At 36.1% G+C, this 26,466-nt stretch overlaps 1 protein-coding gene across 4 annotated transcripts in view; it reads right to left on the bottom strand.

The window, feature by feature from the left end:
* RASA2 (RAS p21 protein activator 2) overlaps positions 1-26,466 on the bottom strand; it is a 122,281-nt gene that overhangs the window by 20,209 nt on the left and 75,606 nt on the right. For all 4 annotated transcript variants that reach the window (XM_021069544.2, XM_021069545.2, XM_084989877.1 and 1 more), the window contains exons 9-18: positions 25,571-25,672; positions 16,180-16,336; positions 15,629-15,777; positions 14,372-14,486; positions 13,619-13,693; positions 13,044-13,167; positions 10,380-10,486; positions 6,238-6,321; positions 5,748-5,825; positions 119-192 (exon numbers count right to left, since the gene is read on the bottom strand). In XM_021069544.2, the coding sequence (XP_020925203.1) occupies positions 119-192; positions 5,748-5,825; positions 6,238-6,321; positions 10,380-10,486; positions 13,044-13,167; positions 13,619-13,693; positions 14,372-14,486; positions 15,629-15,777; positions 16,180-16,336; positions 25,571-25,672 (1,065 nt within the window). The remainder of the gene's footprint in view (positions 1-118; positions 193-5,747; positions 5,826-6,237; positions 6,322-10,379; positions 10,487-13,043; positions 13,168-13,618; positions 13,694-14,371; positions 14,487-15,628; positions 15,778-16,179; positions 16,337-25,570; positions 25,673-26,466) is intronic.

Here is a 26,466-nt window from a genome sequence, read left to right as displayed (position 1 = left end):
TTAGGCAGTTTTAGCACAGGACAAAACCCAGATTTCCTCACTCCCAGGCCCATATTCTTTGTACTTACTTAATGACTATACTGAAATATGACCATAATATCTAATTTCATTCAATTACCCTTCTTTCAGGTGCACAGGCTCACTTGTACCACTGGACTCTTTAGTTTCAGTAGATGAAATTTCATCCAAGAACTAAATGGGGAAAGGGGCAAATATTACACTCAGTTTATCTTATTTTGTCACTCACAGATAATACTGTGAAGTTCTTTGTTATTAAGGAATACACATAATTGGTTTTCATCTATTTTTTAAAAAATTTTATTACAGTTGATTTACAATTTTAATATAGGTGATTTACAATTGATGTCTGTCAATTTCTGCTGTAAAGCAAAGTGACCCAGTTATACATAGATATACATTCTTTTTCTCACATTATCCTCCATCATGTTCCATCACAAGTAACTAGACATAGTTCCTTGTGCTATACAGCAGAATCTCATTGCTTATCCACTCCAAATGCAATAGTTTGCAACTACTAACCCCAACCTCCCACTCCATCCTATTCCCTCCCCATCCCCCTTGTCAACCACAAGTCTGTTCTCCATGTCCATGAGTTTGTCTCTTTTCTGTAGATAGGTTCATTTGTGCCATATTCTAGATTCCAGATATAAATGATATTATATGACATTTGTCTTTCTCCTTCTGACTTACTTCACCTAGTATGAAAATTTCTAGTTCCATCCATGTTGCTGCAAATGGCATTATTTTGTTCTTTTTCATGGCTGAGTGGTATTCCATTGTGTATATATACCACATCTTCTTAGTCCATTCATCTGTTGATGGACATTTGGATTGTTTCCATGTTTTGGCTATTGTAAATAGTGTTGCAACGAACATAGGGGTGCATGTACCTTTTTCAATGAAAGTTTTGTCCGGATATATGCCCAGGAGTGAGATTACTGGATCATATGGTAGTTCTATATTTAGTTTTCTGAGGTACCTCTATACTGTTTTCCATAGTGGTTGTACCAATTTACATTCCCACCAACAGTGTAGGAGGGTTCCCTTTTCTCCACACCCTCTCCAGAATTTTTTATTTGTAGACTTACTAATGATGGCCATTCTGACCAGTATGTGAAGTGGTACCTCACATAACTGTAATTTGTAAAGCAAAACACATATTTAATTGTAGAGGAAGTCCCTTATTTATGTATGATAGGTATTCTAAAAAGTTTCTTCTTAAGTTATTTATAACCCAGAATATATATCCCTATAGAAATAATTCAACCCATAATCCCTTAACTCTGAAATCTATAAAGCTCTGAGTACAAAAAGTTTTTTGATTCGGTTTTGACTTATAGTAAAATTATTTACAGTAGCTTAGCCTGAACTGGCCTAAGGCTATTTATAGCCTGTATTTATCCTACTTAGTATGAATATTCATACACTGTGCTACATAAACATTAGTGTGTTTGACTATGGGGTGCCACCCCATTATGATCCATTGGGGGTATTATATAATATATAGCATACACCTATTATCTTTCAAAAGCTTGAAAAACTAAATTTGAAAATATTTCCAGTCCCCAAGACTTTTTTTTTTTTGCTTTTAATGGCCGCACCTGTGGCATATGAAAGTTCCCAGGCTAGAGGTCAAATCAGAGCTGCACCTGCTGGCTTATACCATAGGCACAGCAACACGGGATCTGAGCCATGTCTGAAACCTTTACCACAGTTCATGGCAACACTGATCCTTAATGCAGTGAGCAAGGCAAGAGACTGAACTTCCATCCTCATGGATACTGCTTGAGTTCATAACCCGCTGAACCACAATGGGAACTCCCAGTCCCCAAAACTTTAGACACAGGATTGTGAAACTACTGGAGTGGGGATCATCAAATTATAGTTCAGCAGGCCAAATTCAACCTGTAGCCTATTTTTGTAAGGCCCACAAGTTAAGAAGAATTTTTAAATTTTTAAAGGGCTGTAAAAACAAAAACAATAGGTGGCAGCACCCTTACATGGCCCTCAAAGCCTAAAGTATTTACTCTCTGGCCCATTACAGAAAAGAGTTTGCTGACTTCTATTATATATAATTACAGTTATGACTAAGTGTAACTGGGTTCTCTGGAATAACCTGGAAATATAATAACCATTTGGAAACTTCCTATGGAGAATGCGGGAATGTGGTAGCTCAAGAAAATCTGGAGTGCCCAAATCAAGCAACAGCAAACGACCCAGTGAAGAGCATGGCACCTCATGAGTATGCTACCTCAACTGGTCAAGACACTACTGGCATGTGGCCTTCTTTTCATGGGAGAGGGAAATTAGTTCAGGAACAATACCTGTTCTTTTTTTTTTTTTTTTTTTTTTTTTTTAATTTTTAGGGAGTTCCCGTCATGGCTCAGCAGTTAACGAACCCAACTAGTATCCATGAGGATGTGGGTTTGATCCCTGGCCTTGTTCAGTGGGTTACAGATCCAGCATTGCCGTGAGCTGTGGTGTAGGTCGCAGATGCAGCTCAGATCCTGTGTTGCTGTGATTGTGGTGTAGGTTGGTGGCTATAGCTCCTATTCAACCCCTGGCCTGGGAACTTCCATATGCCATGGGTGCCACCTTAAAAAGACAAAAGACAAAAAAGAAAAATTTTTTTTAGAGCCTTCAAAATGTTATTCACATTCACTTAATAATCAATACATGATCAGAAATGTAAACATGGATATATATTAACATTATATTAACAATTTATCATACTTTATTGTTACTGTGTTTATCAGCTATCTTTCTCATTTACTCACTTTGATACCTCCAAAGCCTGGCACAGTGCCCGGCACAGGCTGCCTGACACATAAAAGGCATCTGAAAACAATCAGCTGAATGAACAAATAAATAAAGAGGAAGTAAGGTAGACAATTCCTGTTCTGAGAGAAGAATCCTATTTTGCCCATAAAAGAACTCTTTGTTTAGTCTTTGTTTCTTCCTCTATAATTTTCTATATTGTCCCACTTAGGGTTTAAAACAAAAACAAAGTACATTCCAATAAGGATGACACTGAGGCACCACTGAATAAAGTAGAATTTGCGAGGCAAAGTCATTTTCTCCTAAGCCTGGCTGTAGACTGCCCACCAGAACCTTCACTTGTGGGATTTTTCAGAGAAATGTTCACCTCTAGTTTGCTGGAAGAAATCTAGGTAAGTAGAAGAACAAGAACGGAGTTTCTTTTGAATCATATGTGGATAATACAGAACAAGTATCCAAGGGAACTAAAGACATCTCTCCTATTACATTTTCATTTTCTCACAAATGGACCATCCATTAATGGAGTGTGAAAGAGTTATCTGAATATTTCATTTCTTAGTATTTTCCTGAGGGCGTTGATTTTCTTATTTTACAAATATTTATTATTTATGATAATTATTAAATTTGTTATTTATTTGTTATATTGTTAAGGAATCATAAGATAAATACAGTTATATAGGTGAAAGAAAACATAAGAAAGATGGACTACAGGCAGGGTGAATCTAGATCTTAGTTTTCTCAGGACCATCCTCGTCTACAACTTTGGTCCCAGCATAATCAAAGCACTCCTTTTCACTCCTGAAAACCTTACAGGTTTGGTCATTAAATTATATGGTCTCCCTGCTTATAGACCTATTCAAGTTACTCTTCCTAAACTTTGTGGAGACAGTATAGGGTTCAGAGTTAAACTATTTTCTTTTGGAGCGATGGTCAATATTATTAGCGTGAACACTATTAAATGAGAAATTTGGTTTCATAAGCTTTTGTAATTTCTAGCACTGCACCTATCTAGATCTAGCCAATAAATAATTAAGAAAATTCAAAATATCCCAAGCAAATCTGAGACAGAAGATGTGCTATGGTGACAGTACCTGAGAATGTGAGTGGGTGACTCAGCAGATCAGGAACTAACTAAACTCCCGGTACCCTTAAATACATTCTCCACGGACATTATCAACTATACACATTTTGATTATATCAGGAAAAAGAAATCAGATGCTGCCATAGACTAGGTCATAAAAAACGGAAAAAACAACTCAAAAACAAATGACAGTACATCATAATCATACCAATGAAAGTCTGCCTACACTGTCCTACAAACTGTTCCAACAATGTTCTAAAAATAAAGGGCAGCTTTTTCTTTGCCTATTTTTTTGAAACACTTTCTCAAAAGCTTTCAATGACTGCTTAAATTGGGGGGGGGGTGAATTTGCACTATTCTGGATGAAAATATTCCAAATGGCTTTAATTTTTAAAATCATTTTCGAGTCCTCGTAAGAATTTTAAAAGTACACACACAAAAAAAATACAAACAAAATATACTCCTGACAGTCAATTGTGAATCATTCTGTAGAAAGTGAATGCCAATCTTTAAAATCTGACCTTTAAAATCGAATCCCTTAAGTTAGAATTGTGATTTTAAAAAGATACAGTACTTTCTTCAAACTAAGTTAGATGTACTTCAAAATAACATTTCTTTACACATGTTTAGGATTTTATGACAATGCTACATTTTGTTTGGGATGATGCAGAAAATCTTTTCAAAACATTCTCAAATTCTAAGTAGAGCAACTTTTGTTTGTTGTAAGCCTTGTGTTAGGATATTATATACTGTAGGCTTTTGCACAATTTTAAATTAAAGTACCTTTTCTCAGGTTACTACCACAAGCCTATATTGTTTACAAGATAACTGATAATTCATATATTTTCTTCCATGGCAATTAAGTGCCCGCTTTACAGCAGGCACCACACTAAGCCTTTCCCTGGACCAGAGGTTCTCAATTAGAGGCAAATGTCTCAGGGGACATTTGACAATGTTTAAAGACATTTTCAGTTGTAAAAACTGAGAACATGCTACTGGTATCTAGTAGTAGAGGCCAGGGCTGCTGCTAACCATTCTACAATTCATAAAAAAATCCCCTCATAGTCAAGAATTACCAAACCATATTGTCAACAGTGCTGCTGTTAAGAAATCCTAACTCTAGATATTTGCAATTTGTGTTACTAAGACAATAACACTAGTAGCTCTTGCTAAAGCTCATTTACATATTTTTCACAGCTTAAAAACCCATAGTTATATATGGGAGGAGTAAGGAAGAAAAAGACAGGCTTTGTATTTGATGGACAGTAAAACCATATTTTTTAAACTGTGGATTGATTCCTAGGAACAATATAAAATGTTATTTCCCTAATACTATACAAGAAGTTAATATTTCCAGAGTAAACCAATCATACCTTTTTCCCACTCCTAGGCATCTATCCAGAGAAAACCATGACTCGAAAAGATACATGCACCCCAGTGTTCACTACAGCACTATATACAATAGCCAAGACATGGAAACAACCTAAATGTCCACTGACAGAGGAGTGGATAAAGAAGAGGTGGTACATGTACATAATGGAATATTACTCAACAATAAAAAAGAATGAAATAATGGCAACTGCAGCAACATGGATGGACCTAGAAATTATGCTAAGTGAAGTTAGTCAGACAGACACAAACATTACATGCTATCACTTATATGTGGAATCTAAATAAAGGATACAATGAACTTACTTTCAGAACAGAAACTGATTTACAGATTGAAAAACTTAAGGTTACCAAAGGAGACAGGTTGTGGGGAGAAGGATGTGCTGAGGATTTGAGATGGAAATGCTGTAAATTAGGTTGTGATAATGTCTGTATGACTATAAATATAATAAAATTTGTTGATTTAAAAAAATCGTACCTTTTTAACTGCCATGATATATCCTTCCTCTTGAAACATTTTGAAAAATTCACACATGAATGTCTCTTTGAAACTTGACTAAGAGAAAAACACAGAGAATTTATATATGTTAAGCAAAGAACTAAGAATATAATGGACTATATTTTTAAGTTTTAAGCTTAGGAATAGGCCTAAAGGGATTCAGTCATATACTTCAAGAGAATTATGGTCTTGGAGCTAAAGATATCTCTCAATACCTGCTGGATGACTATGGAACAAAAGATAGAAGGCTTTTGCACCTGTTAACTAGATTCTCTCCCCCATCTTAGATACAATGAAATTGTCTTCTTTAACAGGTGACTAAGACACAAAATTTAAAAAAGACAGTTACAGCGCGTGCGTGTGTGTGTGTTTTGTTTTGATTTATAAGGGAGGGATGGAGAGAGAAGGGATTATAGGGTATAACAACATTTAGAAGTGTGAATACAAAGCAAAAAATATAAAGACTTACCTTGCTTTTGGACAGACTCCCCCAGCTTCCCAAAGTTTGAATGGTTTTTGAGATGAGAGTTAATGTTCTAATTGTCTGTGGATCCTAAAAATGTAGAAGACATAAAAGTCTTGTTAGGTTTTAATGAAATAGAATTTCTGTAAAAAGTAGAATAGAGTAAATGAGCTACATTGCTCTACAACAGTGACTCAAAAATATTCATTTAAACCAGTTAAAATCTAAGGATGAGCACAAGTCACAAGACTAAGGAATTAAGAGACTAAAGAAGCCACATGTAATTGCTAACTCCTCTCAAAGTAACTCTATCTAATGATATGTTACTTTTGAAAGCCAGAATTTAATAATGTTTGGAGGGGTATAGTATGGCAGACAGGGTTACCTAACAAATTATATTCACTTTTGAAATGTCAATGGTATCTATTTTTTTCTACTTCATGACTTAAAATGGCTGTTTCCAAATTTTCTGTATTCAAACCACGGAGCATATCTAACCTGCTCAGAGCATAGTTAATAATTTTATGGCTTCTGCAATCAACTCTTTTCACTATGGAAGCAAAGACCTACGTATACCAGAAAGAACAGATATAAGTAAAATTAACTAAACAGTATTCCCTAATGAATCCTTGCAGTTTCCTTTAAAAAAAAAAAAAAGATATAATTTACATAGAGTGAAATGAACAGATTTTAAATGTATATAGCCTGATGAGTGTTAAATGTATATAGTCTATACATCTCTTCATCTCTATAACCAATTCCCTATCACCATATAAAACAACTTTTTTTTTTGGTTTTGGGAATTCAAATAAACAGTATCTGCCATCAAAAGACATATTCAAGAAAATTTAGATATAAAAATGCTTTAGCTTAGTGTTTGTTGACATTCCTTAATATTTTAGTATTCTCATACCAAAAATAGGCAGTGATTGTGAAGAAAAATGTAAGACTATTCTCGAAAAGAAGGAATATCTGAGATACGATCATTACGATGTATTTATGAAACACTTATATACCTTAATTAAGGTTATTCAGAAAATATTTTAGCTACAATATCCAAGATTCCATTATGTCTTTAAAAGACCCCTCCAATTCTCTGTCTTTGAAGAATATAAAATTCTTAACAATGTGCTAACAACCTAAATTTGAACTGAATTTCATCAAGATTTTCCTATTCAATGTTGGTTTTAAAACTAGCGTTTTAGGTCATTATATCCTTGAACTAGAAAAAGTGAGTAAAAGGCTTTTGTGTATGATTTCTTCATGTAACAGGTTTGTTTAAGAGGTTTGTTCAATAGGGCCCTCACCTCTATCTGATAATCATATAGTTTAGCTGCTGGCGATTCCCTGGTGCACTCTACATCTAAGCTGCTCTTTTCCCCCTGCTACCATCTGCCATCATAATTTTCCACAGATATTCAGAACTTTAGTCATACAGCATCTAGTACACAGCTTGGCACCTCAAACCAACACTATCCTTTTTTCCTTAGATAAAGTTGAACCATGTGAAACCGCTGTTGATTACTTCTGATCTACAAAAAAATAAAACAATTTCATATGGTTCACCGTAATACTGTTTTTTTTCCCCTAAAAAAAACCCGTTTCCCCCCCCCCCCCGAGATCCTTTCACTTTTTCTTTTAAAGACACTCTTTCTGAATCATCCAGGATATTGATCTGTTATCAGTAAGCCCCTTCTGTCTTTAGTTTCCCCCTTTCTGCGGTCTCTTCTCTATTCAAACCATACCAAGGTTTTCCTCTTTTGGAAAAGACTTATCATTTGATGTGCTCCCTCTCTGAGCTACCATCTTTCATTTATCAAACATTTAGTGAGTATCTGCATGTCCTAGAAACTGTGCCATTTTCTTGGGTTACACAAATTTGAAAAATCTCCAGCCCCTGATGTTAAGGTATTGAAAAGTTCACAAGCAGAGGCGATAAATAGATAATGTCTGCCTTGGCCAAGTCTTGAAAAGGAGCTATCGATGAGAGAATAGGAGATAGGATGAGAAAGAAGGTTCAATCTTTTTTCTTCCCCACCTTGAAACTTCTGGAAAGAGTGTCTACGGTGTCAATGTTAACATACATAACGCACATTTTTAGGTACTTATTTATTTTTAATTTTTTACAGCTACCACCTGCAGCAAATGGAAGTTCCCAGGCCAGGAAATGAACTGGAGCAGCAGTTGGGGCATATGCCACAGCAACGGTGAATCTGAGCTGCATCTGCAACCTACTGTGCAGTTTGTGGCAATGCCAGATCCTTAAGCCACTGAGTGAGGTCAGGGATGGAACTTGCATCCTCAGAGAGACAATGTTGGGTCCTTAACCTGCTGAGCCACAGCAGAAACTCCCAAAACCCAAAAATATACTTTAGGGCTGCACCTACAGCATATGGAGGTTCGCAGGCTAGGGGTTGAATTAGAGCTGCAGCGACTGGTCTATGCCACAGCCACAGCAACTTGGGTTCTGAGCCTCATCTATGACCTACAACACAGCTCACAGCAATGCCAGATCCTTAGCCCACTGAATGAGGCCAGAGATCGAACCTGCATCCTCACGGATACTAGTCAGGTTTGTTACCTCTGAGCCATGACAGCAATTCCCATATTTAATTAGTGTTTTTTTTAAAGCAGTATTTATTCATGTGTGTATGCACACACATGTACATTACTGAATTTGCCCATGTCTTTTAGCAGCAGGGTAAGCTCACTTTTGATCTATTTCCTAGGTAAAACTGCTTTCACTGACTTATTCCTTAATTTTCTGCAAGTGGATTTTCTTACTAAACTGACTTCTCAAAATTCAAAAAACTTCTAAATGTTAAATCCAATAACTTGTAATTAGTTCTCCACTCCAACCAATCTGTAACTTTCAAGGCTGGTGTTGACAGGTCATCAGGATCATTAGTTGCTCTCAATTTTTATAGCATGGATATACTCCTTACTTGATTAGTAAATCAGTGCTACTTTTAGATTTATGTATTTAGATTTATGTAGTCTTAGATTATATATCTTATGTATTTGCTTTATTCCCCAATTAGAATGAAAGGTTCACCTAAAAGCAAAGTTATCAGTTTGAAGCAGCCCTTCTGGGAGACTGATTGGAAAGGTACACCTCAGTCACAGCAATGCAGGATCTGAGCCACGTCTTTGACCTACACCACAGCTCACGGCAACGCCAGATCCTTAACCCATTGAGCGAGGCCAGGGATTGAATCCTCAACCTCATGGTTCCTATTCAGATTCGTTTCTGCTGTGCCACTACAGGAACTCCAAGAAATTCTTGAATTGTGGTTTTCTTAGCTATAAATGGAGATGCTAATTGAATTTTACCCCACAGGGTTACTGGGAGGATTTAGTAAGTTTAGTAGAACATATAAAATACTTTATACTAGAATAAGACCTAGTATAAGGTAAGCACTAAATAAATGTTGGCTTTTATTATTATTATTTGTTATAAAAATCTGCAACAGAAACAATTAGTAAGATTATAAAATATCTGGAACATAAAAGTTAAAAGAATTAGCAAAAGAAATAGAAACAGTTTTAAAATTTGAAGAAACATGTAAATCTATGCAATGCAGATTCAGATTTAAGTAATTACATATGACTTCAGAACAAAAAGATTATATGCATTAAGGCTGAAATCTCACATATTTACAGTATTATCTCAGGTGAATAAAATGGTAAAAACATGGAGCTACTAAACAAATTATGTTTCAATGAAAGTTTCTACATCTTTCAGAAATGAGCCACTTCACACTTCCATAAGATTTAAAAATATCTGCAAGATTAAACTAAACCTAGAACTAACGAAAGAAAAAAGCAACAACACCTGTATTATGGGAAATCTACAAATGAACATAACAGCAGAGGGGAAAGATGATGAATCCTCTTTGTACCCATCACCATGCTGCAACTATTACAAACATTTTATTACTCTTGTGTAGTGTATCTTTTAACAACAACAAATAGAATTTTCAGCCTTCTCTGAAAGACTGAAAATGGCTAAGAAAAATGCCCAATAAATTTAAGTATCAGTTATAAGAAAACAGAGCCAAGTGAAGTTGGCTTGTTATTTTACCTTTTCTTTATTTTAATAAAAGTAAATAAAAATGGAATAAAGCTTTGAGAAGAACAACACTTACTGGATGATGAGGTCGCAAATGAAAAGTATGAGGTGATACTACTGCTACAGCAAAGAAACGAAGAAATACAAAGCTGCTCACTGCAGAATACTGAACATGAGGGTCATCTGCAGGAAAAAAATGGTGAAATGTCATGCACAAAAACACCGAATTAAAAACCAAAGATGACAAAAGTAAAAAATACTGAAAAAAACATGTAAATTAAACAGATAAATATAATCTGTCTAGTTAAGAATAAGTTGATGAAATGATAGTAATGGTTATGACTAAACGAAAAAATCCTATGACTAAAAAAATTTTGAAAGAAATAAATAATAAAATGAAAGGCAAAGCTACTTGGGTTTTCAGAAATATTTTAATTTGGAAAAACTCTTCAGCTGTAAGAGACTTGAAATCACAGCAATAAAAATAAAAGTAGTATCTAGCACTGCTTATTGGTAATACTGGATAGGAGACTCTTCTAATTGCTAAGGAGATGCTTCCATTTAGGGTAAGCATCTTTCAATTTTTCCCTCAAAAATTTTGATAATATCAGAGGCAACTTTCAACAGAAATTTTTACTTTTAAAAAGCTATCAATATTCCTTACAAAAAGGCAGATGAACTGAAGACAACTTGTGGCTTTGCTCATTCAGCTACAGCTTTTCAGACTGGGGTCAACAATCAATCAGATGGTAGTGGAGGCGGTGAGGAAAAGAATGTCTGCCTTTGACTGGAGTTTTAACTTTCCTAATCACTCAGCAGGTGATCACCAACAGTCATTTAATTGGGAGTTCTTTAATAATACTTGCTTCCCATCATTGTCTCCTCCCCACCCCCACCATCTTCCCAGGATAGGAAGAACAAATGAGAAAACAGTGAAAATACTCTGACATCAAAACTACTGTCTACTGAGAATATGAAGACATATTAATACTTAAGTCAACAAAAAGGAGAGTTAAGGAAATATGTTTGCATTCATTAAAAAACCATAAAATTATGCTGCAGGTGCAGCCCTAGGAAAGGCAAAAAGACAGGGGGAAAAAAAAAAAAAAGGAGTTCCCATCGTGGCACAGCAGTTAACGAATCTGACTAGGAACCATGAGGTTGCAGGTTCAATCCCTGGCCTTACTTAGTGGGTTAAGGATCTGGCATTGCCATAAGCTGTGGTGTAGGTTGCAGACGCAGCTCAGATCTGGCGTTGCTATGGCTCTGGTATAGGCCAGCGGCTATGGCTCCAATTAGACCCCTAGCCTGGGAACCTCCATATGCCACGGGTGCGGCCCCAGAAAAGGCAAAAAGACAAAATAAAATAAAACAAAATGTTTTAGATTACTCACATAAACAAGCTAATGCAGATTTACGGCCAAGATTACTCAGTAGTGTAAAGTGCAGTGATTATTAACATGCTGTGGAGTGAGACCCTGCTTGATTGCAGGCCATGTCATGGACCTTGGGCAAATCATTTAACTTCTCTAAACCTCAATTTCATTAACGACTAAAGGCGGGCAATACCTACTTCGTGGTGTTGTGCAGGTAAGAGAGGAGATAATTCAAGCTACCAGTGTGCCTACTCTCTAAGTCCTCACTGTGGTTATTATGATCCAGTTCACTATTTAAAAATATAATTTCAGTCAGAATTTCCTCTTTCCATATATTAATGTCTCTGCTCCCCTTATTTTTGTTACAAAGTCTAGATTTAGAATACTTATTTCAAGTTAACTGTGTATATCTTGATTATAATTAGCAAAGATCTCTAGGTCTGAATTTACCTACATGTTGTTACCTCAATAACTTTGCCCTACCACTTTATACTTTGGGTAATTTCATGAAGGGGCAGATAACTGCACATACTTGTGGGCACATCTACACTTAAAAGAATATGACAAAATAGCAAAATCTCTCCAGATGGTTACGGAAATAAATTTACAGTTCCACACAGCTAGGTAAGACTGATCATTTAAGTAGTTGCCTTTTTCCTCACCCTCCCCCCTATTACAGGCAGATCTGGAAAGACAGCCCTAGTAAGTTTATTCACTTATCAGTGGCATATAATTAGAATGATTCCAAGTATTGACAATCAGAGATAGCAACTGTTAGTTTTATGAAATGTTTCTAAGCAAAGCCTTGACACAGCTGCCCTTGCAAAATTAGAGCATGCCAGTTATTGATATATGTACCTGAAAATTCTATGTATATTGTAACAGATGTTTCTAATGTCTAAAACCATTTATGCCAAAACCTCTCTCACCACCTAAATCTTAGCAGTCTCAAAACTGTCAAATCTAGTCAGTGGTATGGAACTAAAAATTCTCACTATCTGAATGCATGCAAGTGGAAAAGGTAGTGGGTACACATAACAAAGGTATTTTTTTATCATATTTAACAGTCTTATGAGCACATGATGTATAAAGCTATGGTCCTCAATTTCTGCCTTTCTTAAAAACAGTGATGATTTTGATTTGCTTGCATAAAGTTGACATTACATTGAAAGAAACAGAATTATGTTTTGGATTACAAGAAAATTAAATCAAGTGTTTCACTAAAAAGCTATAACTATTCTGAAAAACAAAAGACTGTAATTACAAACTTTAAACATTTTACAAAAAGCAAATACATAATAAATCTACAAAGAAATCAAATACAGAGAAAGAAATGGCGTATCTTAGTAAAACAAAGCACTTACTAGGAAATCTTTGAGTAGCCATTTGTCTCAGAGAATAAAAGATATCACACATTACAGTGGGGCAGCTCATACTTGACTTTACAATTGTACTAAATAACTTGTCTACATAGTAGCGCAGATTCTCCTGTAAGATTAAAAAAGGTAAATATTAAGGTTTAGACTTTTACACATCTTCAACAGCATTTATGGAAAAAAAAAAAGTAATGAAAACGAGGCATATCCAGCAGTCACTATCTAGTATTATAAAGCTTTACTTACCTTCTCTAACTCATTCAGTTAAAGGACAACTTGCATCCTGGCCTCATTTAATAAATTAGATTTAGACTAGTTAGATATATGCAGTGAATTTATGGAATAAACTTCATAAGAAGCAAGAGAAAACAAAGTGATCAAAAGAGAAATCAGAGAGAAGTAACATTCTAAAAACTAGACATGGGAAATGCTGCTAATAGCATAGGCATTACGTAAATAAAAAGCACTGCTTCCCTCCATAAATCATGACTACAACATAAGTGGGAAATAGGTACACCATTAAGACCAACTGTAATGTAGTTACAAGGACAGCGAAGATTTACCTTATTATTTTCTACATTATCTCCCTCTTTCAATTTAATAGGATCAATTTCACAGGATTTTGAGGATTCACATATCTGGAAAATAAATTAATTTTTCATTTAATGCCCTTTTTAAAATAATCTGGCAAAATAAAAAGAATTACTATTTTTCTGATCATACTAGTTAATTATAAAAATTAAAACTGTAACAAAGTTTGGAGTTCCCATCCTGGCTCAGTGGAAAGGAATCTGACTAGCATCCATGAGGATGCAGGTTCGATCCCTGGCCTCGCTATGTGGGTTAAGGATCCGGCGTTGCCGTGAGCTGTGACTTAGGTCACAGACGCGGCTCGGATCTGGCATTGCAGTGGCTGTGGCACAGGCTGGCAGCTACAGCTCCAATAGGACCCCCTAGCCTGGGAACCTTCATATGCTGCAGGTGCGGCCCTAAAAAAGAGACAAAACAAACAAACAAAAAACTGTAACAAAGTTTAAAACCCCCCTATCCAGTAGTAACGTATATAATACACCAAAAGAACTATATTAGAAAGTATTTTTCATATATATGCAACTCTAGCTAAAGTAAATCCTACAACGTGCCTTTTAAATAAAAATCCACTGATGGAGATGTAAATCATTTATTTTGCTTCTAAAGTACTAAGCCTCATTCTTTCCATAACATGTGAATGGATATACTATTCCTATTAGTAGATCACTAATGAAAGAGATGTTATAATAAGGCCAAATCCTAATTATTGGAGGTATATTCTGTACCTCATCTAGAATAGGTTTTAATGTTACTTTCAGGTAGTGCCCTCCCACTATTTTCATCATCTCATCCAGACATCGGGTAGCCAAGGAATTTCCTCTAAAAATTGTGTTTGCATCTCTGAAATACAAATAGAAATAAGGTGAAAACAAGAGTAATTAAACAAAGGCTGTAAAATCAATAACAAGAGATATCTGACTTTGGTCACATACAAAATTTTAGTAATTTTTACCAACCATTTAAAAGCTTGCTGCAGAGTTTCTATCGTGGCTCAGCGCTAAATGAACCTGACTAGCATCCATGAGGATGGGATTTGATCCCAGGCCTCACTCAATGGGTTAAGGATTCAGCGTTGCTATGAGCTGTGGTGTAGGTCACAGACATGGCTCAGATCCCACACTGTTGTGGCTGTGGCATAGGCCAGCAGCTGTAGCTCCGATTCAACCCTTAGCCTGGGCACTTCCATATGTCATGGGTATGGCCCTAAAAAGACAAAATAAATAAATAAAAATTAAAAAATAAAAGCTCGCTATGATGGGAATTTTCAAACTTACCAAAACCACTTAACCAAAAATATTAAAAAAAATAAGTTAACAACCAAAAAAAGCAAACTATATTTGAACTACAAAAGTAATGTGTTTAAAACAATACTGTTAGACTATGACAGGAACAGGAAGCCATCTGATTGCTTTTTATGTTACACGTGTGCATATAAGTGTGCTAAAGAATGGATGAGGGGAAAAAAACTTCTGTCCTGGTGTTTTATTTGTGATAGCTGAATCATTACAATAAGAAGCAAAGATTAGGAATTCCTGCTGTGGCGCCACAGGATCAGCTGCATCTCTGGAGCACTAGGATGCAGGTTCAATCCTTGGCCCAGCACAGTGGGTTAAGGATCCTGAGTTGCCGCAGCTGTGGTTGTAGGTCACAACTGTTGTGGATCAGACCCCTGGCCAAGGAACTCCACATGCCTCGGGGAGGCCAAAAAAAAAAAAAAAAGAAAAGAAAAGAAACAAAGATTAGTAATAAAAATTTTTGACAGTGAATTAAAAAACCCTTCATTAATCATTAACTTTACTGTTGGTGGATACTGTTCAATAATTTAAAGAACTGCCTCTTATTACTTGCTAAGCAGTTCTCTTCAGACCTCCATACAATAAGGCTGGTCAATACTAAAGAACTGAGATCATAAAAACAACTTGGCAAATTAAGGTCCAATTTTAATAGCACATAACCGACATTTAGTAAAATATAACTCTTACTGTATATCCTTCAAGTCTAATTCAGCCACTGCAGTGGCAAAAGGAACAAGTTTATCATGGTGGAGCAGCAGTCGTACAAGGGGCAAAACAGCATCATTTTTATCTCGACATATTTCACCCAAAATGTAAGCAGCTGAGGCAGATATAGGCTAAAATACAGAGAGGTAGAAAAACAAGTACAAAATCAAGGAAGCATGATTAAATGATCAATCATTAGCCTTTAAAACTAATTCAAATATGCCCACTAACTGTAACTGTTGTATAGAATAATATTTAATCTTATAAATTTTTATCAGAAATGAAATTTCGACCATATATTGGTATATAGTACTCTGGTTCAGATAAAAAAAAATACATATATATATATACACACACACACATGCACACACAGTGTATGTATGTGTATGCGTGTATATATTTATATATGTATTTATATATATACATACACATACTGTTTCAATAAAACTTGATACTCTGAAATCTTTTTTTCATCATTTACAGAATTACTTTAGCCTTTTCATATTAGATCACACACAAGTTTTTTGAAGTACCTGAACATCTGGTGATTTTAGCAGCAGAGTTTTCAAAGGACCATAGTACTCTGAAGGAAGCACATAGTCTTCTGTATAACATATATTTAATCGAAGGGATCCCAGGTCATCCGTTTTAGATGACTTGTTTCCATTGTCTCTTGGTTGCAGCAAGTACCTAAAGTAAAAATACAATAAATTCTATGCAACGGTAATGGGCACTTAAGCCATTGAAGTAAATTAACAGCTAAGCTATTTAAAAAAAAAAAAAAAAGTAAATCAGAGTTCCCATTGTGGCTCAGCAGTAACGAACCTGACTAGTATCCAGGAGGACTTGGGTTTGATCCCTGGCCTCACCCGGTGGGTTAAGGACCCCCTGTTGCTGTGAGCTGTGGTGTAGGCCAGCAGCTACAGCTCACATTTGACCCCTAGCTTGGGAACCTCCATATGCTGCAAGTGCAGCCCTAAAAAAAAAAAAAAGTAAATGAAAAAAGTCACCTTAATATTTATTTAAGTTAGGATACTTCATTAGCAGAGTATTACTCTTCGGAGGCTTAAAAAAAAGACCAAAAAAAAGTAAATTAAAAAAGTCAATTTAATAGTTATTTATGTTAAGTTAGGATACTTCATTAGCAGAGTATTACCCTTCAGAGGCTTAAAATTGGTAGTATATTGAACTAGAAAGCTAAAAATAGATTTTTATCCAGGGAATAAAAAGTACAGATAATATAAAAAGCAAGATCTCAAAAGTGTTAAGAGTTTGATTAGCTTAAAGGTTAGGAAAAAAATAATAAAAAGTAAAACATTTAAAACCCAACATGTAAAAAAATAACTTTCTACCAACTAAATTTCAGAAAGACACATTTAGTTGAAATAGATAAGACATGTTACAAGAAGGCGTGATTTCGTTTTAAAGTAAATCTTGTATTGTGAAAATTTGAACTTATTTTTTAAAAGTTAATGATTAAAGGTTTATAATGAGATTTTTTAATATTAAAGGATTAAATGTGCAACTATACTGAAAATGCTTATTTGCAAAAAATCAGATTTACATGACTCTTTTTCAGGAAAGTAAAAGGCAACAAATATATATGTAAAAATAAAGGCTGCTTGAAGCATCGAACGAAAGAGAAATGTTTAGAAATCAAGAGAAGTTTATAGGACCAAAACCAGAAAACTAACAGTTATTTTAAAAGACTTTTTATCATGGAAACTTAAAAATACATACAAAAGTAAAGAGTAATATACTGAATTTCTGTGTACCCATCACCTCAGCTTTAATAATTACCAACTTAAGGCTATTCTTGGAGTTCCCGTGGTGGCTTAGCAGAAACGAATCTGACTAGACATGAGGACACAGGTTTGATCCCTGGCCTCACTCAGTGGTTAAGGATCTGGCATTGCCCTGAGCTATGGTGTAGGTCACAGCTGCAGCTTGAATCTGGTGTTGCTGTGGCATAGGCCAGGGGCTACATCTCTGATTCAACCCCTAGCCTGGGAACCTCCGTAGCCCTAAAAAAGACCAAAAAAAAAAGGCTATTCTTGCTTCAGCTACATCTCTACTCATTCCACCTATCCCACTTCTGCATTATTTTAAAGCAATTTCCAAGTGTTCTAAAATTTCATCTATAAGTATTTCAGTACCTATAACTATATATATATATTTAAACTCAAAAAAAAAATCATTATCCAGTCAGTATTTAATTTCTCCCAAACTTATAAACAGTTTTCTACAGTCTATTCAAATCTAAGGTTCACAGGTTGTAATTGGTCGGTAGCTTAAGTTTCTTGAATCTGTAGATTCCCTCTACCCACTAAGAAATCATGTAATTTAGCTATAGAATTGTCCATATCTGGGACTGTGTTAACTCTATTTCTATCTCCATGATGTCATTTAACATCTTCTTTTACCACCTCTGAATTTCCTGTATACTGGAGTTACACCTGGGGGCTTAGTTGGATTTAGATTTCATATTCTGGCAAGAACATTTCATTGACAGTGCTGTGTGGTTCCATCAAGAGGCATTAGTGTCTGTTTCTCTTTTTGTGATATTAGCAATCACTGATAATCATTGCTTAGAGTCATTAATCTGCACAGGTGGCAAAGTGATAACTACAATTCTATCACTCCTTCATTCGTTAGAATGTTTTTTATAAAGGAGTCAGTAGTTTTGATATTTACTATTGATATTTTCATTTACCTCCTCCCCTAACAGAATAACTTGTTTAAAAAATAGGAGTTCCCATTGTGGCGCGGCAGAAACAAATCCAACTAGGAACCATGAGGTTGTGGGTTTGATCTCTGGTCTCGATCAGCGGGTCAAGGATCTGGCATTGCCGTGAGCTGTGGTGTAGGTCGCAGACACAGCTCGGATCTGGTGTTGCTGTGGCTCTGGCATGCACCGGCAGCTACAGCTCTGATTAGACCCCAGCCTGGAAACCTCCATATACTGCAGGTGCAGCCCTGAAAAGACAAAAAGACAAAAAAAAATTAAAAATAGAAGGCAGGAGGATTTAACAGAATACTAGCTTTGAGAAAGATATGATGAAGACATAAAAGAGAACTAGAGAATTAACTAAGAAAAATTTAAAAGATGAAGGAATGGGAGTTCCCGTTGTGGCGCAGCAGAAAAGAATCCGACTAGTAACCAGGAGGTTGTGGCTTCGATCCCTGACCTCACTCAGTGGGTTAAGGATCTGGTGTGGCTGTGAACTGTAGTGCAGGTCACAGACGTAGCTAGGATCCTGCGTTGCTGTGGTTGTGGCATAGGCTGGCAGCTGTAGCTCTGATTCAACTCCTAGCCTGGGAACCTTCATATGCCATGGTGCAACCCTAAAAAGCAAAAATAAAAAAAAAATTAAAAAAAAGGAAGATGAAGGAATGGCAATACAAGGAGAAGAAATTATACAGAAATTACATCACTACCCACAAAACAGGAATTTTGTCTCAGAAGACCAAACTTCAGAACTTCTACTCTCTGATCTGAGAAATAATGACTTAAAAGAATTTGCCTATGGAAATAACTGGGAAAAAAGCCTGTTGGCAAAGACAACTCTGAAATCCCTCTAAGAGAAGTCTAGTTGGCTGATTGCCAAGCACCCTGACATGGGCATTATGCTGGTCAATTTCCCATAATGCAGTGTACATTCTGTAGCCTTGGAAATTCAGATATCTAATTTTACAAGCATATCTAAAGGCGAACCTGAACTGCAGTGACTGAGCATGGAGTCTAATACATTTAAAGTAGAAGGCCAATGAAAATTATGAAAAGAAATACAGGTGACCCTTGAACAACATAGGCTTGAACTGCACAATTCCTGAACCAATGCCTTACAGATACTGAAGATGTGCAACAATCAAGTGACAGATACCTTCACTTTTTTATGATTAGTATATTTTATTATGGAAATGCTCACTCACAGAGGAGAATGATAATATTAGTAATGAATATCCTCACCAGCACCCCTAAGCACATATCAATTAGCTTCAGCATTTCCCATTCCCCATAGTGTTTCGTCTGTATCTCTCACTTTGACTAATACGTTTTATATCTGTTAATACAATTTTTTGTTTGATCAATTCATTTTGTACCTGTTGGTAAGCTATTTGGAAAAGCCAAATTACCTATCAGAAGGTGCTGTGGGGGTGTATAGAGAAACAACATAAGAGATTTAAGGAGACTTAAGAATCTCTCAGCTAAGACATTGGTTTTGCCAAGGAAATAATTATGCTTTTAGAACGGAATCCCCTTGCCCCTTGACTGTGCTTGAATGGGCAGTACCCACCCATGTTTGCCTCTTTGGGATTCTTTTTTATTGTTTTAGATTAATCTGCCCCTTCTATTTCAACCAGTGTTTTCTATATATGGCAGAAAAAAACGACTTATATTATAGTTAGAACCTGGTTCTGCCTCCCAGGGCTGCACCTGTCCAGCTCAGACAGTGTCCTCATACTCTAGTCACGGTTATGGACTCTGTTTTCTTTGTTCTATAAAAACTACACTCAGAGGACATCTCTAATTCCCTTATCTCCAAATTACTAGGGGAAGGAGTACGCCTTATCCCTCTGTACACTCATAAAACTACAAAATACCTGCAAAATAGGTCTACAGTCCTAATATGGTGCAGTCTCAGCAGAAGGATTAGGGCAGTGCTATGCCAGCTATTAGTTTTTATGCATACACTGTCTTAAGATGCTCAGAAACTCCAGAAGGGCTCGTTCTTGCTACTCTTTTTAAAGTTGTCTGCTTGGGTTTCTCTGCAAAGTTAAAAAAATCCCTATGGACAAAATATCTCATCCATGTCTACCTGAACAAAATACAAAATCTCAAAACTGTTCTACCCATTCCTTACAAAAGATCATTTTTTAAAAAATGAGGAAGGACCTCTTGCTTGATTTTCTTTTTAATAATATTTTATAAGCAAGGGACACTCAAATCTTCACTGACAGGATATTTTTGAGTTTTAAGCATATTCAAAAGTACTTTTGCCAGGAGTTCCCATTGTGGTGTGGAAACGAATCTGACTAGGAACCATGAGGTTGCGGGTTCAATCCCTGGCCTCGCTCAGTGGGTTAAGGATCTAGCATTGCCATAAGCTGTGGTGTAGGTTGCAGATGCCGCTCGGATCCCACGTTGCTGTGGCTGTGGTGTAGGCTGGCAGCTACAGGTCTGATTGGACCCCTAGCCTGGGAACCTCCATATGCCTCGCGTGCGGCCCTTAAAAAGGGGGGGGGGGCAGGTATTTATGCCAAGTACAAATTTCTTATAGTACTTGGGTTAAGAGCACAAACTTTGGAGTCAAAGCGTTTGGTCCAAATCCCAGCTCTGTGACCCTGGACAAATTTCTCAATCTCTCTGTGCTTGTTTCCTCATCTGTTAAATAAGAGGTAATAATGTCTAACAGATTTAATCCTTACAACTCTAAGAAGGCTATAAAAGTAAAGCACTTAGAATATCGACTTATACACTGTTATTTATAAAACATTTATATTCAAAACACTGCTAACACTGAAATATATTAACTATAGATAAATGTATATATTTGTAAAATTATATAAATGTGATTTACTTAAAAACATTTCAAAAGGTTCAACTTAAACCATCTGAAGGAATCCTTAGGAATTTAGCAATCTTGTATGAATCAGAGCTAAAGAGAAAAACCTCAAGATTTGTTAAATAAAGGCTATCTGGTATATCTCAGGTCTAGGGATGCAAAAAATCTCAAATATATTTTCTCCAGTTTTTAAATGAAGTGTTTCAATTTGAAAGAATGAGAAATAGGAAATAAAGTGGCATCCAGTTGCTCACACATTTTTTTCATTCACACAGAGGTATAAAAGCAAGTCTAGTGCTCTCAAGAATCAGCTTTTTTGACAGCCCCTTAAAATGAAAAAACAAAAAACTAGTGTTTGAAAAATTTTAGCAAGGTTTATATCATTAAAATTGAGGTAGGCAGGCAAAAACCACAATTATTTGTGCATAAGGCTGCACGAGCTAGAAAATAACTGTTCAGAGGCAGTTCTAATAATATTTGAATATTATCTCTGGTTCCAGAAAGATAACCATTATCAGTGTATTTTTTTCTAAAGATAAAAGAATAAAGATAGGTGCCAATGGAGTTCCCATCGTGGTGAAGCGGAAATGAATCCAACTAAGAACCAAGAGGTTTCGGGTTCAATCCCTGGCCTCACTCAGTGGGTTAAGGATCTGGCATTGCTGCGAGCCGTGCTGTAAGTCACAGATGCAGCTCGAATCTGGCATTGCTGTGGCTGTGGCGTAGGCTGGCAGCGGTAGCTCTGATTAGACCCCTACCCTGGGAATCTCCATATGCCGCAAGTCCAGCCCTAAAAAGCAAAAACAAAACAAAACAAACAAACAAAAACAAAAAACCACACACACAAAAAAAAGATAGGTGCCAAAATTTGCAAAATAGAAAACCAACTCATCTCAAGTAAATATCAATCTACTTTTAAATTTGTATGAGGTGCTTATGTTGAAAAAACTACAACCATCTGTTTTATTTACTATATGAATCTTCCTTTCAAAATTCAAAATTATAGCATGATGTTTTGTCTATTTTCTTAATGTCCATTTTGGATCATTTAGGGTGACATTATTGTACCAATTTCTACAATCATACAAAGATTTCACTCACATTAAGTTCTCTGACATTGAGGTAAATGGTGACATGAGATTGAACTAGATCATCAATGAAGTTCTTCTGATTTATAACATTCCAATGGAACATGGATGCAAAAAAAAAAAAGATGCAGAAATTCTAAATATATTGATGCAGAATAATGGTGATGTCAGAAGCAACAACTATGATGAGAGCATGAGTTATACCTATGGTCAAAGCACTTGTGGCTTACTTTATGTGAATCCATTTCATCCTCACAATTTTGTATTATCCCATCTGATAGCCAAAGAAGGCAAAGGCACTCAGATGGAGTAACCTGTCCAAGGTCAGCCAGGTCGTTAATACCGAGATGGGATTTGAAGCAAGGCAGTTTAGTTCTAGAGTCTATACTCTTAACCACTATAAAAAGTCAACAAATATTTATTGAAGTTCTACTGAACTGCTAAGTGAAAAAAAAGGTAAGGTACACCATACAACATGCGTTCATTTGTGTAAAAAAGAAATATATATATTTGCTGGTATTTACATAAAATGTTTCCAGAAACTCAAAGCAGTGGCTGCCCCAGAAGAGGGAAACTGGTTAGTTGGGTGACAGGGGCAGAAAACAGATTTTTAACCTTTTGAACTGTGAACCACATGAGTATATTACCTTTTCAAAAAAATCAAATCAAATTCTATTATCTACATATGTTAAAGTTAAAACTAGCCTGTATCAACACTAACAAGCTAATTCTACATTTGACAGAGGTTTCAGAATAAAGAATATACATCATTACTAAGGAACTTACTAGCCAAGAAAGGAAAGGAAAAGTAACTGAATCGTGTTATAATTTGAGAATAAAATTAAATTGGAACCATTAAAAATCAGTTTTTCAGAAAGGACTAATTGACAAATACTAAGTGGAAATTACATGATAAGGTAAAGCAAACTGTCAAAAAACAGAATTACATTACTGATAATTATTTCCCTTTCCTAATATGAAGATTAGAAAGAATATACCTGAAATCTTGAAGGTAAATAAAGCTTGAGGGTTTTTTCGGTTTTTTAATCTTTTTTACTTTTCTAGGACCGCTCCCTCGGCCATGGAGGTTCCCAGGCTAGGGGTCTAATTGGAGCTGTAGACGCGGGCCCACGCCAGAGCCACAGCAACTCGGGATCTGAGCCGAGTCTGTGACTTACACCACAGCCCATGGCAACTCAGGATCCTCAACCCACGGAGCAAGGCCTGGGATTGAACCTGCAACCTACTGGTTCCTAGTCAGATTCATTAACCACTGTGCCACAACAAGAACTCCCAAGCTTGAGTTTTCATGTAGTTACCACAAACCACACAAGGGGGAGCTGCAGCTCTGCAACTGACAAAGGAGGCTAAGAATTTTAACTCAACATAAAAGGAATGGGCATCCACAGTTTTCTATCTCCTTACATGTATAAATGAATTAGCAGATGTTTCTATCTCATGCTCTATACATTTTAGCACTTATAATTTACACAGGCTACTTTTAAAATATTATCGGCAAAAAAAAAAAAATCTATAGGGAATAAAATAAATTTGTGAGTTTTCTTACATCCTATACTGTCAAGGTAGTTTAACAAAGTTTTGCCAAATTCGGAGGGTCTGTCTGTAGATGTCTTACTTAAAATTCAGACTATGTGGAGCATTTCAAGATCACTTTGAGAGGCCTTGGGAGGCACCACAGCTCACATTTTATTTTGTACCAAGTCGCATATAACTTTAAAGACTTCATGAACTGAGTTCAGAAGTTTTCATTTTAACATGGATGCTACTTTATGGAAGGTGTAAGATGATTTAGGGGTTGGGGTGGTGACAAGCCTCAAATGTTCAAGAATATTTCATAGGGACCATGTTTCCTTTTTTTTCCATCTATGGATACATTTTGGAAAATACAGCCTGTAAAATACCATTATAAAGACCAATAAATCTGAGATTTGCATTAGTAAGAAGTAAAAATAAAAATTTTTGAGAGTCTATCAGTCTACCAGGAAGAACTGCTTGAGGACAACAGAGTCCAAAGTGAAGACGGTCTCACAGCCATTCAGGAAATGCAAGCTCCTAAAGAAAAATACGATTGTTGCTCACAGTAAGAAGCATCTAAACACTCGGCTTCAACTCCTCTTCCAGGCAACCAAAACTAAGTTCTAAAAAGTGGGCCTTAAAAAGCAAATGAGAAAGGCATGTTTTTGATACTCAGCTGAAACCCAAGTCTAGCATGAGGACTGCTGGGCAACCTACTGGAAGGGACAGGATAGACTTGCTTTGAAGTGCCTAAGACAGAAAAAAACAATAGTTTCACACTGATTCTACTAAAGGAACTGGCATCAGCTTAATGTCTGGACATTAAGATGACTTTAGCGTCACCATCAGAAGTCATGAAGAAGTAAAATAATATTGCAGCCAATATTGAGGCACCAGAGCTCCTGAAAAGTATATTAACTGAATCAGGTAAGGCAACAACATCTAGATCCTAGACATTTAGAAAACAACATTGAAGCCATCCACAGTGCATTTCAGTTGGGTTTGGGGAAGGAAAATCACTGGTTAGATCAAATAAATAGCTGAATCCCTACAATAAACCCTTTGCCTTTCAAAATCCACAGCTCACCTGCCCATTAATAAAGTTTCTGAAGTGCAGATGTTGATCTGTGATCAAGCATCCTCTCATACAGTCAGCTCTTATGTAATGTTTGAAATGTTTTCCATATTTTCTTTAGAGTTAAGATTAAGGTTTTTTTCTTTCTTTCTTGTCTTTTTTTTTTTTTGTCTTTTTGCCTTTTCTGGGGCTGCTCCTGCGGCATGTGGAGATTCCCAGGCTAGGGGTCTAATCAGAGCCACAGCAACCTGGGATCTGAGCTGCGTCTGCAACCTACACCACAGCTCACGGCAATGCTGGATCCTTAAACCACCGAGCAAGACCAGGGATCGAACCTGCAACCTCATGGTTCCTAGTCAGATTCGTTAACCACTGCACCATGACGGGAACTCCAAGATTAAGTTTTCAGTGGAAAAAATATTCCTAGATAATTCAGTTCTTTTATCTCAGTACCAGAGAACAGGTCATAAAACTAATATAATTGTACTTATATTTCTGCAACAATAAATTAATGATCAAATCAATTAATGTTAATGACTTCGGGCTTATTCCATGAAAAATTTTAAATATGCTTATAGTAATAAGCATTTATGTGCATATACAGTGCATTAAAGAGGATGACCTGCCATGTAGTTCACTACAATGCTTGTCTTCTTACCAGGCTTGATGAGAGGAATCATTTCTTAACACGTTCACAGGGACCTTAATCTCACCTAGGAAAACATCTTGGACCAGGTTTCCATTGTTCCACAAGTCGATCCTGAAAATTTAAAACTAGTTTTACTTTTTGAAAACAATGTGTAGGAGAACACACACAGACAAATGGCTTCAAATTACTATGATTCTTATTATATCACTAATTTTAGGGTTCTGGGTACTTTGACATAAGTGTCTTTGCCACAGACATCTTTGCCTCAAGCATTTTTGCCACAAACATTTTCACCACATAACTAATTAGTCATAAGGCAATTTTTGTCATAAATGATAAAAAGTAAAAGACATTAAAAAAGACACAAGTACCTAAAACATGAAAAATGAATAATAACTAAAAGACTTCACTGCAAAATACAAAATGTTTGAATACATTCAAAATGTATGTAGATTCACGGCAATACGGTACAAATAAATGATTTTATTTTCTGGGCTATACCTAAGCACTTGTCCTCCAAGTCTTTCATTCACAGTATTTAACACATTGTTTTTGCTTGTTGATTTGTCTCCTTATTCGGCATTGTACTTTTTTGCTATAATTTCTTCCTTCCTTAGGAGAGGTATAAGTTTCTAAACACTAGGATGCATATTTGTTTCTGAGCTTCGTATTGCTTCTTAGCATACTGTCACATGTCTATTGATAGATGTTTCAAAATTCTGTGGAAAACATGGGTTCAACTCTGTGCCTTTGTGGCCCTCAGACTATTTCTCCTCCAACATGGTGTATTTCAAAATAAGAAACTCTCAGGGAAAATCATCGTCATCTATCAGCTCGATAAAGCTATCGATAACGTCACCAACTGGAACAAATGCCAACACATTTCAACCAGTTGAAACCAAACT

Source organism: Sus scrofa, chromosome 13 (genome assembly GCF_054392235.1).
Source record: "Sus scrofa isolate SSC_HxYL_T2T_F1_AM1 chromosome 13, Sscrofa_HxYL_maternal_Yorkshire_Landrace_v2.0, whole genome shotgun sequence".
Taxonomy (NCBI): domain Eukaryota; kingdom Metazoa; phylum Chordata; class Mammalia; order Artiodactyla; family Suidae; genus Sus; species Sus scrofa.
The sequence above is the reverse complement of the archived record's forward strand: the minus strand, read 5'-3'. Positions and strand labels throughout refer to the sequence as shown.